The sequence below is a fragment of the Oncorhynchus kisutch genome, linkage group LG5 (assembly GCF_002021735.2).
Source record: "Oncorhynchus kisutch isolate 150728-3 linkage group LG5, Okis_V2, whole genome shotgun sequence".
In the NCBI taxonomy this organism is placed as follows: domain Eukaryota; kingdom Metazoa; phylum Chordata; class Actinopteri; order Salmoniformes; family Salmonidae; genus Oncorhynchus; species Oncorhynchus kisutch.
In genome coordinates this window covers 17,277,106-17,290,856 of record NC_034178.2, presented here as the reverse complement: position 1 = coordinate 17,290,856, position 13,751 = coordinate 17,277,106, and the positions used below count along the sequence as shown (strand labels likewise).

At 41.9% G+C, this 13,751-nt stretch overlaps 1 protein-coding gene across 2 annotated transcripts; it reads left to right on the top strand.

The window, feature by feature from the left end:
* The first annotated feature begins 1,680 nt into the window (after nucleotides 1–1,680).
* On the top strand, nucleotides 1,681–13,718 carry cars2 (cysteinyl-tRNA synthetase 2, mitochondrial). 2 transcript variants are annotated; one of them, XM_020482729.2, is made up of 15 exons: nucleotides 1,681–2,259; nucleotides 2,341–2,391; nucleotides 2,490–2,607; nucleotides 2,700–2,771; nucleotides 2,921–3,026; nucleotides 3,141–3,221; nucleotides 6,295–6,424; nucleotides 6,831–6,964; nucleotides 7,213–7,280; nucleotides 7,445–7,511; nucleotides 7,608–7,746; nucleotides 8,058–8,181; nucleotides 10,041–10,139; nucleotides 10,760–10,978; nucleotides 12,721–13,718. In XM_020482729.2, the coding sequence occupies exons 1-15, from the start codon at nucleotides 2,012–2,014 to the stop codon at nucleotides 12,784–12,786; spliced, it is 1,722 nt and encodes a 573-aa protein (XP_020338318.1). In that variant the 5' UTR covers nucleotides 1,681–2,011; the 3' UTR covers nucleotides 12,787–13,718. The 2 variants fall into 2 exon arrangements, with proteins under 2 accessions (XP_020338318.1, XP_020338319.1); XM_020482730.2 differs by having other exon boundaries at nucleotides 1,693–2,259; nucleotides 3,141–3,212.
* Nucleotides 13,719–13,751: the final 33 nt, after the last annotated feature.

Here is a 13,751-nt window from a genome sequence, read left to right as displayed (position 1 = left end):
AGTTTATGTGTCGGGGGGCTAGGGTCAGTCTGTTATACCTGGAGTATTTCTCCTGTCTTATCTGGTGTCCTGTTTGAATTTAAGTATGCTCTCTCTAATTCTGTCTTTCTTTCTCTCTCTCTGAGGAACTGAGCCCTAGGACCATGCCTCAGGACTACCGGACGTGCTACCTGTCCCAGACCTGCTGTTTTCAACTCTCTAGAGACAGCAGGAGCGGTAGAGATACTTTCAATGGTCGGCTATGAAAAGCCAACTGACATTTACTCCTGATGTGCTGACCTGTTGCACCCTCGACAACTACTGTGATTATTATTATTATTTGACCATGCTGGTCCTTTATGAACATTTGAACATCTTGGCCATGTTCTGTTATAATCTCCACCTGGCACAGCCAGAAGAGGACTGGCCACCCCTCATAGCCTGGTTTCTTCCTAGGTTTAGGCCTTTCTAGGGAGTTTTTCATATCCACCGTGCTTCTACACCTGCATTGCTTGCTGTTTGGGGTTTTAGGCTGGATTTCTGTTCAGCACTTTGAGATATCAGCTGATGTAAGAAGGGCTATATAAATACATTTGATTTGATTATTTACAAGTATTCAGACACTTTGCTATGAGACTTGAAATTGAGCTCAGGTGCATACTGTTTCTATTGATCATCCTTTAGATGTTTCTACATCTTGATTTGTGTCCACCTATGGTAAATTCAATTGATTGGACATGGGCTCCTGAGTGGCACAGCAGTCTAAGTTACTGCATTTCAGTGCTAGAGGCATCACAACAGACACCCTGGTTTGAATCCAGGCTGTATCACAACCGGCGGTGATTGGGAGTCCCATAGGGCGGCGCACAATTGGCCCAGTGTCGTCTGGGTTTGGACAGTGTGTAGGCCGTCATTTGACCTTAATTGACTTGCCTAGTTAAATAAAGGTAACATTTTTTTCATTTTTTTCTTAAAAAAAAATGGAAAGGCACACACCTACCTATATAAGGTCCCACTGTTGACAGTGCATGTCAGAGCAAAAACCAAGCCATAAGGTCAAAGGAATTGTCTGTAGAGCTCCGAGACAGGACTGTGTTGAGGCACAGATCTGGGGAAGTGTATAAAATAAATTCTGCAGTATTAAAGATATCCAAGAACACAGTAGCCTCCGTAATTCTTAAATGGAAGAAGTTTGGAACCACCAAGACTGGGGCGGCAGGGTAGCCTAGTGGTTCGAGTGGTGGACTAGCAACCGCAAGGTTGCAAGTTCAAACTCCCGAGCTGACAAGGTACAAATCTGTCGTTCTGCCCCTGAACAGGCAGTTAACCCACTGTTCCTAGGCTGTCATTGAAAATAAGAATTTGTTCTTAACTGACTTGCCTAGTTAAATAAAGGTAAAATAAAAAACTCTTGGTGACTCCTCTGTCCCCAGTCCACAGCAAGTGTGTTGTTATATTTTTGTAAGTATGTTGAAGAGATGGTTGGTATGAAGTGTAGGGTCATTCAGGTCGGACGGGTTGGGAAAGGATTTTGTGGATGGGGGAAGGGTCTATTAGAAGTTATGTGTGGTCATTCACGTTATAAACCGTGAATGACCACACACTCCAGCACAGTAGGTGGCGGCATACACCTTTAACGTTGGTTTGCGGACCACCATTATATCATAGAAGAAGAAGAAGAAGAAGAAGAAGAAGAAGAAGAAGAAGCACTCGCGAGATCTGGATGTGTAGTACAAGGCTAGTTGTGAACGGGATGCAACTTTGTTACGCCGAGTACAGCAGCTTTCAAGATTCGGTTTATGCACGTGCACTTTACAATCAAATATTAAAGCATGTCGAGGTAGCGATCAGGCACAACGGACTTAACGACACATTTGGAAGTGGCAGTTGAGTTGCCTGCTAATCTACATTACTTTGCTTTATTGAGAACTGTCAAGCTAGGTAGCTACTTGTCTGTCACACTTGACACGAGAGACTGGAAGAGTGGCTCCGTCGCCAGGTACATCCTATTCTTTTGCACTCAGTTGTAACCATGTGGCCCTGCATAACAATATGTAGGCCGCTTCTATTGAAATTAAGAAGCAGGTATGCTTTCTCAAAGGACACTCGGCAAACGTTAGTGTCACCAAGCAAACTGATCTTCAGACCCAGTGCATCATGTACAGGGGTGGGGAAGAAATGGACTCGACCAACAGGATACGACACGGGGTTGAAGACCTACAACAGCCTCACCAAACAGAAAGAACCACTGATATTGGCGCAGGAAGGAATTGCTACTTGGTATGGAAAACATGGGATTTCATATAGCTACTGCTGCTGACCTGGTATTGACGGTAGTAACTATTTGTACTGTTACTGCAGGTATAGCTGTGGACCCACTGTCTACGACCATGCTCACCTGGGGCATGCATGGTAACCCACTCTCAAAGTATAGTTTCAATGATACAAAATGAAATGTCATAAATTGATTTTGCTGTACTGAAACGGCTGAACTTTAATCTCTCTCATAGTTCCTATGTCAGATTTGACATCATCCAGAGGGTTCTATCCAGGGTCTTTGGCATCAATGTCATTCATGTCATGGTCATCACTGACATCGATGATAAAATCATTAGGAGAGCTTTGGAGGTAGGCTTTATTATCCAATGCAGCCCTTATAATTGAGATGCTGTTGTGCTGATGATATTGATGTAATTTTTGTATTTTTGATGTCATTGCAGAAAAGCGTATCTCCAACAGTCTTGGCCAGAATGTACGAGGAGGAATTTAAAAATGACATGTTAGCCCTGAAGGTGTGTGAGTATGTAATGTTTGCTGGGTGGAAGAAATTTGAGCTTTTGTTAGCTGTGTATATATATAGTACTTACCCTGCATACATTAATTACTGCACATATATTTGATATGTTGGCAAAGATATGCATGTTTATTTATATTTTTCAAGGTTCTTCCTCCTGCTGTGTACTTGAGGGTCACTGAGAATATACCTCAAATCGTGGCTTTCATTGAGGGCATCATCAGAAATGAACACGCCTATGCCACAAAACAAGGTGTGTCTATATGTAAAAGTCGTTGTTGATACATTCTCGTTGTCACTTTCTCAAGCCAAGATCAGTTTGCAAATAGTTGCAGGATCTGAATTCCGGGTGTTCATTCTGCTGCAGGGGACGTCTATTTCGATATCGGGTCCATCGGGGACCGTTACGGCAAGCTTATGGGTGCTGGAGATGCAACTGGTGAGCCTGGTACGTGTTTACATCACTTCATTGTGACATGTTTTTGTCATAAATATTTCACCTTTATTTAACCAGGTAGGCCAGTTGAGAACAAGCTCTCATTTACAACTGCAACCTGGCCAAGATAAAGCAAAGCAGTTCGACAAAAAATAACAGAGTTACACATGGGATAAACAAAAGTACATTCAATAACTATAGAAAAATCTATACACAGTGTGTGCAAATGGAGTAAGGAGGTAAGACAATAAATAGGCCATAGTAGCGAAGTAATTACAATTTAGCAAATTATCACTGGAGTGATAGATGTGCAGATGATGATATGCAAGTAGAAATGGATGGGCTATTTACAGATGGGCTGTGTACAGCTGCAGCGATCTGTGAGCTGCTCAGATAGCTGATGCTTAAAGTTAGTGAGGGAGATATGTCTCCAACTTCAGCGGGTTTTTTGTGTGTTTTTTTTGCAATTCGTTCCAGTCATTGGCAGCAGAGAACTGGAAGGAAAGGCAGCCAAAGAGGCATTGAGTCTGGAAGGAGAGTTTACAGTCTAGCCAGACACCTAGGTATTTGTATTTGTCCACATATTCTAAGTCAGAACTGTCCAGAGTAGTGATGCTAGTCGGGCAGGCAGGTGCGGGCAGCGAACGGTTGAATAGTATGCATGTAGTTTTACTAGCGTTTAAGAGCAGTTGGAGGCCACGGAAGGAGTGTTGTTTGGCATTGAAGCTCGGAGGTTTGTTAACACGGTGTCCAAAGAAGGGCCAGATGTATACAGAATGGTGTCGTCTGCGTAAAGGTGGATCAAGGAATCACCCACAGCAAGAGCGATATCATTGATATATACAGAAAAAAGGGTCAGCCCGAGAATTGTACCATGTGGTACCCCCATAGAGACTGCCAGAGGTCCGGACAACAGGCCCTCCGATTTGACACACTGAACTCTGTCAGAGAAGTAGTTGGTGAACTAGGCAAAGCAGTCATTTGAGAAACCAAGGCTGTTGAGTTTGCCGATAAGAATATGGTGATTGACATTGTCGAAAGCCTTGGTCGATGAAGATGGCTGCACAGTACTATCTTTTATCGATGGCGGTTATGATATTGTTTAGTACCTTGAACGTGGCTGAGGTGCACCTGTGACCAGCTCGGAAACTGGATTGCACAGCGTAAAAGGTACGGTGGGATTCGAAATGGTCAGTGATCTGATTGTTCACTTGCCTTTTCAAAGACTTTTGAAAGGCAGGGCAGGATGGATATAGGTCTGTAACAGTTTGGGTCTAGAGTAGAGGTCGACCGATTAATCGGAATGGACGATTAATTAGGGCCGATTTTCAAGTTTTCATAACAATCGGTAATCTGTATTTTTGGGCGCCGATTTTTATACCTTTATTTAACTAGGCAAGTTAGTTAAGAACACATTCTTATTTTCAATGACGGCCTAGGAACGGTGGGTTAACTGCCTCGTTCAGGGGCAGAACGACAGATTTTCACATTGTCAGCTCGGGGGATCCAATCTTGCAACCTTACAGTTAACTAGTCCAATGCAATAACTACCTGCCTCTCTCTCGTTGCACTCCACAGGGAGACTGCCTGTTGCGCGAATGCAGTAAGCCAAGGTACGTTGCTAGCTGGCATTAAACTTATCTTATAAAAAACAATCAATCATAATCACTAGTTAACTACACATGGTTGATGATATTACTAGATATTATCTAGTGTGTCCTGCGTTGCATATAATCTGACTGAGCATACAAGTATCTAAGTATCTGACTGAGCGGTGGTAGGCAGAAGCAGGCGCGTAAACATTCATTCAAACAGCACTTTCGTGCGTTTTTCCAGCAGCTCTTCGTTGTGCGTCAAGCATTGCGCTGTTTATGACTTCAAGCCTATCAACTCCCGAGATGAGGCTGGTGTAACCGAAGTGAAATGGCTAGCTAGTTAGCGCGCGCTAATAGCGTTTCAAACGTCACTCGCTCTGAGCCTTATAGTAGTTGTTCCCCTTGCTCTGCATGGGTAACGCTGCTTTGATGGTGGCTGTTGTCGTTGTGTTGCTGTTACGAGCCCAGGGAGGAGCGAGGAGAGGGACGGAAGCTATACTGTTACACTGGCAATACTAAAGTGCCTATAAGAACATCTAATAGTCAAAGGTTAAGGTATAGAGGGAAATAGTCCTATAATTCCTATAATAACTACAACCTAAAACTTCTTACCTGGGAATATTGAAGAGGAACCACCAGCTTTCATATGTTCTCATGTTCTGAGCAAGGAACTGAAACATTAGCTTTCTTACATAGCACATATTGCACTTTTACTTTCTTCTCCAACACTTTGTTTTTGCATTATTTAAACCAAATTGAACATGTTTCATTATTTACTTGAGGCTAAATTGATTTTATTGATGTATTATATTAAGTTAAAATAAGTGTTCATTCAGTATTGTTGTAATTGTCATTATTACAAATAAATAAATAAAAATCGGCCAATTAATCGGTATCGGCTTTTTGGGGCCCCCAATAATCGGTATCGGCGTTGAAAAATCATAATCGGTGACCTCTAGTCTAGAGTGTTTCCCCTTTTGAAGAGGGGGATGACCGCGGCAGATTTCCAATCTTTAGGAACCTCGGGCGATACGAAAGAGAGGTTGAACAGACCAGTAATAGGGGTTGCAACAATGGCGGCGGATAATTTTAGAAAGAGAGGGTCCAGATTGTCTAGCCCAGCTGATATGTACGGGTCCAGGTTTTGAAGCACTTTCAGAACATCTGCTATCTGGATTTGGGTGAAGGGGAAGCTGGGGAGGCTTGGGCAAGTTGCTGCAGGGGGTGCGGAGCTGTTGGCTGCGGTTGGGGTAGCCAGAAGGAAAGCATGGCCAGCCGCAGAGAGATGATTATTATGGATTTATCGGTGGTGACAGTGTTTCCTAGCCTCCTTGATAATTTGAGTGAGTTTGAGGGCATCTATCTTAGATTGTACTTCCTTTGTGTTTGGAAGACTACAGTATGCTTTTTCAAAACCACAGGCAAGGAAATGATTGACTAACTGATACATGTTTTGGGTAGGAACTAAGCTTTAACATACTGTTTCCTAGGGGACAGAGAGAAACGGGACAGCCGAGATTTTGCCCTGTGGAAGGCTTCCAAGCCGCAGGAGCCCTCCTGGGAGTCTCCCTGGGGCAAGGGAAGACCCGGCTGGCACATCGAATGCTCCACCATTGCCAGGTGCCAACCTCATTTTTACTAACCCTTGGTTATTGAAGAATAACCCTATATTCATCATTTAGGACTAACATAGTACCAGATCTGCTTGTGCTGTCTTGCCAATGAAAATGACCACTTGAGTTGGCAAGACGAACAGATCTGGAATCAGGCTATTTTAGGTCATCATCATGTATTTGCTTTTGTTTTCAACTTATTCTCTGTCACATCAAGAAATATTTGCCTACCTACCATGGCTTCTGTTAATCTGATAAAATATGCATTTTATTATCACCATGTAATTTATATGTTGGGCGTTCACTGTATGGAGTTAAATAATCCCCCTGATGTCTGTATCTTTGGCCGAAAGTATATGGGAATGCATATAGATCAGTTTCTGAAGATTTACTTTCACCTTTCTGGTCTCCAGCTCTGTGTTTGGAAGTCAGCTGGACATTCACTCTGGGGGCATCGATTTGGCCTTCCCTCACCATGAGAATGAGATCGCCCAGTGTGAGGCCTACCACCAGTGTGGCCAGTGGGGGAACTACTTCCTGCACTCAGGTAGGACTCCACAGTCTTGTGACACGTAGATCATATTCAGTAGGGCACACCGTAGCAAACGAAAAGGATTGTTTCTTATTGTACATGTCCAAGTCGGTATTATTTAGTTTGAAAGATAATAAACATGACTGTGATGTCCACTTACATGGATTATGCTTTACTTACGTCCTCCATGGCTAATGTTGGAGAATGGCAAAAGGAGATGATTCATATCTGCATTTCTACTTTGACTTTATTTTCTTATGCAGGACATTTACATCTTAAAGGAAGTGCTGAGAAAATGTCAAAGTCCTTGAATAATTATATAACGATAAAGGTAAAGTGTTGATCTACAGTACATTACGACTTTTAAATAAATAAACATTATTAAATGGTGTCGGGTTTGCACTATAGTAAAGGTCATTTGTTTTATAACAAGTCTTCGTTCTTCCTAATTGAGGTAATATGTACTTCATGTGTATTCGTCTCTCTCACTTGTAGGATTTCCTAGAATCTTACTCTGCCAATGAATTCCGAATGTTCTGCCTTCTGACCAAATACAGATCAGGTGTGAACCCTTTTTGGTTGTTTTTATGATGGTAAACTGGTTTTCATTTTACTCAAGTGATGTTGAGCTCTGAGGTCATTTTTTTGTTGTTCACAGCAATCGACTATAGTGACGCCAGCTTGAACGAAGCTCGGAGCTCCCTGGCAACCATTACTGCCTTCACCCATGATGCCCAGGCCTACATGAGGGGCCAGCTGCAGTGCCCGGCTGTGGAGGAGGGGGCATTATGGGAAAGGTAGGGCCTACATCTCCTTTCTGCTATTGTACTTTATATGGAGTGTAGTACAGCATTGAATATACACACACACAAATTAATTCTAGTGCAGGAACGTCACATGCATTCTCAGTTCATTGAGACATTACTGCCATTTTCGTTTCTGATGACGCAGTTGTCAGGGATATACATTTACTGGCATATTTTACACACTTATCTATGTTTAACTGTCATAGGTCAGGTTGAACAGTTAATTGTCCTACCACATCCCATGTCCTTCAGAAGGTAAGCAGATAAACCTTCACCAATTCCTTGGCGTCTGTGTTTTCAAGGTTAGCTGAAACTAAAGCAAACGTTGTCAGAGCACTGGCAGATGACTTTGATACGCCAAGGGTCGTTAATGCCATCATGAGCCTTGTTTACCATGGGAACCGCCATCTTCAGCCCATCACTAAGGTAACCTGTCAAGATGAGAACCATGACAAATGTGGCGTACCACTCTGAGGAACAGTTTCAGGCAAAGAAAATCAACGTCTCAGCATGTCAACACACAACTAACCTGAATAAGATGTAACATAATCACAAGTCATACCTTCACACATTGCATTGAATTGTTACAAAGATGACACAATTTCTCATGTAGATTTTCCTGTGTTTCACAAGGGGATGCCTTGTAATACAGTGGGGCAAAAAAGTATTTAGTCAGCCACCAATTGTGCAAGTTCTCCCACTTAAAAAGATGAGAGGCCTGTAATTTTCATCATATGTACACTTCAACTATGACAGACAAAATGAGAAAAAAAATCCAGAAAATCACATTGTAGGATTTTTAATGAATTTATTTGCAAATTATGGTGGAAAATAAGTATTTGGTCAATAACAAAAGTTTATCTCAATACTTTGTTGTATACCCTTTGTTGGCAATGACAGAGGATAAACGTTTTCTGTAAGTCTTCACGAGGTTTTCACACACTGTTGCTGGTATTTTGGCCCATTCCTCCATGCAGATCTCCTCTAGAGCAGTGATGTTTTGGGGCTGTTGCTGGGCAACACGGACTTTCAACTCCCTCCAAAGATTTTCTATGGGGTTGAGATCTGGAGACTGGCTAGGCCACTCCAGGACCTTGAAATGCTTCTTACGAAGCCACTCCCTTCGTTACCCGGGCGGTGTGTTTGGGATCATTGTCATGCTGAAAGACCCAGCCACGTTTCATCTTCAATGCCGTTGCTGATGGAAGGAGGTTTTCACTCAAAATCTCAAGATACATGGCCCCATTCATTCTTTCCTTTACACAGATCAGTCGTCCTGGTCCCTTTGCAGAAAAACAGCCCCACAGCATGATGTTTCCACCCCCATGCTTCACAGTAGGTATGGTGTTCTTTGGATGCAACTCAGCATTCTTTGTCCTCCAAACACGACGAGTTGAGTTTTTACCAAAAAGTTATATTTTGGTTTCATCTGACCATATGACATTCTCCCAATCTTCTTCTGGATCATCCAAATGCTCTCTAGCAAACTTCAGATGGGCCTAGACATGTACTGGCTTAAGCAGGGGGACACGTCTGGCACTGCAGGATTTGAGTCCCTGCAGCGTAGTGTGTTACTGATGGTAGGCTTTGTTACTTTGGTCTCAGCTCTCTGCAGGTCATTCACGTGTGGTTCTGGGATTTTTGCTCACCGTTCTTGTGATCATTTTAACCCCATGGGGTGAGATCTTGCGTGGAGTCCCAGATCGAGGGAGATTATCAGTGGTCTTGTATGTCTTCCATTTCCTAATAATTGCTCCCACAGTTGATTTCTTCAAACCAAGCTGCTTACCTATTGCAGATTCAGTCTTCCCAGCCTGGTGCAGGTCTACAATTTTTGTTTCTGGTGTCCTTTGACAGCTCTTTGGTCTTGGCCATAGTGGAGTTTGGAGTGTGACTGTTTGAGGTTGTGGACAGGTGTCTTTTATACTGATAACAAGTTCAAACAGGTGCCATTAATACAGGTAACGAGTGGAGGACAGAGGTGCCTCTTAAAGAAGAGGTTACAGGTCTGTGAGAGCCAGAAATCTTGCTTGTTTGTAGGTGACCAAATACTTATTTTCAACCATAATTTGCAAATAAATTCATTAAAAATCTTACAATGGGATTTTCTGGATTTTTTTTCTCATTTTGTCTGTCATAGTTGAAGTGTACCTGTGATGAAAATTACAGGCCTCTCATCTTTTTAAGTGGGAGAACTTGCACAATTGGTGGCTGACTAAATACTTTTTTGCCCCACTGTATATGGTGAATAGTTCACTGTTACTTGTTGTGCCTTGTCTGAGTAGCCTGACAGATCACCAAGGAGCCCAGCTGTGTTTGGGGCCTTCCTCGCCTACATCAGGGAAGTCTTTGAGGTCCTGGGGGTCGACCTGCTGGACAGAAAGGTCAGATTAAAGTTCATAATAACACATAGTTGACTGACATTATGACAGCACAATAGGAGTGTATCTCCTCAAATACTCAGCGCACCACTAAGACCGGGGTTCAATCCGATCGGGCTTTGCACCTTTTAAAGCAATGTTCCCTCGTTCGCAAAGACCGTATTCACAGTAAATTCAGCATGTCGGCTCAATCAGAAATAGAATTTAAATATCAAGAAGCACTATTATACGGATCTACCACTGATTGGATTGAATCCCGGCCTTATGATTGTGTGTCTGCACCATTTTAATGGTAAATGTCCATAAACGATTGCCAACATCTCTTTGATATAAATGCCAGCATTATTGGTAGTATGGGGTAGTATGTTGTCTTTTTGTTGCGAGTTACTTTTTTTTCTGTGGTTAAAATGGCAAACATTATGGGCCTAAAATCAGGTTAAATATAACCATTTTATGTAACATTTGACATTTTAGTAATTTAGCAGACACTTATGTAAGTGCATACATTTTTGTACTGGTCCGCCGTGGGAATCGAATCCACAAACCTGAGCCACACAGGACCATAAGGGACCATAACCCTAACTGGTTTACTTGTTCCATATCTCACCTCTCTTCATCTTCAGGGGGCTCATTCTGTTGATTCTTCGGGGACCCTAGAGAACGTGGTGGAGCAGTTGGCTCGTTTCCGTAGCGATGTGCGGGCCTTCGCTTTGTCCGTGCAAGACACGCCCCCTGGAGAGCCCACCCATGCCAGTCCAAGTCCATGCTCAGAAAAGTTACCCCTCCTCAAGGCCTGCGACACCCTGCGGAAAGATCTTGCATCTATGGGAGTGCACATAAGGGTTAGTGTGTGTGTATGTCAGTGGAGGCTCCTCCAAGGTGGAAGGGGAAGACAATCCTACTCAGTGAGTTTCATAAAAATAGTGAAACATTAAGAAAGTTATCCTTTTTAGATGAATCTATACTAAATATTTTCACACCAAATAACTGATTAAAACACCTTTTTTTTAAATGAAGGTCTACAGTAGCCTCAACAGCACTTTCTCAGGTAGTGTAGCCAGAGAACAGCTAGTTTCCGTCCTCTGGGTTTATTGACTTCAATGCAAAACCTAGGAGGCTCATGGTTCTCACCCCCTTCCATATAACGACGTCCTCCAACATTTTTATTTTTATTTTACCTTTATTTAACCAGGCAAGTCAGTTAAGAACAAATTCTTATTTTCAATGACGGCCTAGGAACAGTGGGTTAACTGCCTGTTCAGGGGCAGAACGACAGATTTGTACCTTGTCAGCTCGGGGGTTTGAACTTGCAACCTTCCGGTCACCAGTCCAACGCTCTAACAACTAGGCTACCCTGCCGCCCCAACATATCAGAGCTCTTGCAACATTAACTGACACGTTATCCGACCAATCAAAAGTGTGGACATTTACAAGCTAAAATGAACGAGAGAAACTGTGCAAATTACTTGTGCTAATTTTGTTAGCATTTTGTTAATAGACGCCCAATGGACTTTTTGTATTTTTAGCACCCCCTTGTATGCTAAACTGGTAATAGCGTAATTCCCGGAATGGCAGAATAGCAGTATAAAAAATCTGGATAACACCCAAGCTTATTGTAGTGTGTTTACTAATGCGTTACTTCTAGTAGCTATGTTGACTGAAATGAGCTAATATGGTGATAATTGTAGGCTGTGTGTAGTGGTTAGCGGGTATGTTATGAAAGTTTATCTTGGAGAGGTTTTTTCACTGGGTCACAGACAGCTGTTGTGCACCAAGGTTCACAAGCAAAGAGAAAAGGTGAGATGCGAGAAGGAATTATACATCGAGCAAGGTGATGATGCTGTTTGTATGTGGCTGCTATGAAAGTTAACTGTGTGTGCGGGTGATCAGGGGTGTATTCCTTCTGCCAATTCTGTTGCAAAACTTTTCTTAAACGTAAGTAAACGGGATGGACCGACCTGCAATAGAAACCCTTGTTTTGGTTGCAAATCAGAACAAATGTTTGGTCTTATGAGTACACCCTAGATCCGCTAGATGCAGGCAAGAGTGTGCAAGGCGGTATTGAATGTCACTGCCACCTTTCCCTCAACCGCCTGTGCACCTATGTTAATACATTATAAACTTACATATGTAGGTTACCTTGTTGCAACCTCATGATGGGTATAGGGCAAATTCAAGTATCATGTAGTAGCCTAAACCTATCGATGTTACATTGAGCTGGGTGAATGGAATATGAATGACATGAGTAAAGAAAGTTTTGGAAGCACTGGATGACCTCTCATTCAGCATTTCATTGTCATATTTCCTTTAGGCAAGTAATATTTGAATGGAGGAAAAAAAAATTAACACATGAAATATTTTTCCTCAAAAGTAAAACCATAGGCTAAAACTAATCCAAGAAGTTGAACACTTTATGCCATCTAGTGTCTAAAAATACATCCTGCATAGCTATGTACTGATATTGCAAAATAAACCATACTGTTATAACTTGCTTGAAAGACTTGAGTGTTTGTAGTATGAAGAGGTTTAACTGGGTGACATTCCTTCATTATGACTCAAGTTGTTCTTTTTTTTCTGGATTCAGGACAGAGGCCCCAACTCCACGTGGGAGATTTCGCAGAAGAGGCCAGCTGGCCAGGACAAGAAATAATAGAACAGAATTGCAAATAGAATGAGCTTAGATTGAGTTTTGTATGCCCTGGTTTGGATGAAGATTGAGGACTACCACAAAGACTGGGAGACATGGAATTGTGGGTTGGAGCTGCTATGATGTTGTTGACTGTTTCCTCAAGACTTTGGAAGGATTGGTATAATGGAATTTGTCATAGGGCAGGTTGGACTATATCACTGGCATTGGAAATGATACTATCGCATAGTTATAAATGGGATTGTCATAAAATTATACTTAGGTCTGCAATAAAGTGTTGATAGAATTGTATATAAAATATTAATGTTAAATATTTTTCGCCTTAAGCTACTTGATTCAAAGTAAAATGTATTTCAGGGGAATGACTTATCAAATATGTAAATCTTTTGAAATCAGAAATGTCAAATTATTCCTGTGCAAAATGCCATTTAAATTATTACACACTAAAAAAAAAATATAAAGTCTTGGTCCCATGTTTCATGAGCTGAAATAGAAAATGAAAGACATTTTCCATATGCACAGAAAGCTTATTTTCTCAAATTTCACCTTTGCCAAGATAATCCATCCACCAGACAGGTGTGACATATTAAGCAGTTGATTAAACAGCATGGTCATTATATAGGTGCACCTTGTGCTGGGGACAAAAGGACACTTTAAAAGGTGCCGTTTTGTCACCCAAAACAATGCCACAGATGTCTCAAGTTGAGGGAGCATGTTATTGCCATGCTGGCTGCAGGAATATCCACCAGAGCTGTTGCCAGATAATTTAATGTTCAATTTTCTACCATAAGCTGCTTCCAACGTTGTCCAGTGAATTTTGCCTGCTATTTTTGTTCAGTGTTTGACTTTCTGTTGTTACATTATACTAATTGCATCAACACACACACATTAGAGGGGGTGGAAATATAGAAGTAAAAAGATGCCAACCTTTGTGATTTCTCAGTTTATTAATTGTTATCAAATAAAGG

Excerpts from the sequence above, each read along its gene's own strand:
- cars2 (XM_020482729.2), top strand. The coding sequence starts at position 2,012 with ATGTGGCCCTGCATAACAATATGTAGGCCGCTTCTATTGAAATTAAGA. Across the intron at positions 3,222-6,294 it reads AGATGCAACTGGTGAGCCTG|GGGACAGAGAGAAACGGGAC; the intron begins GTACGTGTTTAC and ends ACTGTTTCCTAG. Across the intron at positions 6,425-6,830 it reads GAATGCTCCACCATTGCCAG|CTCTGTGTTTGGAAGTCAGC; the intron begins GTGCCAACCTCA and ends TCTGGTCTCCAG.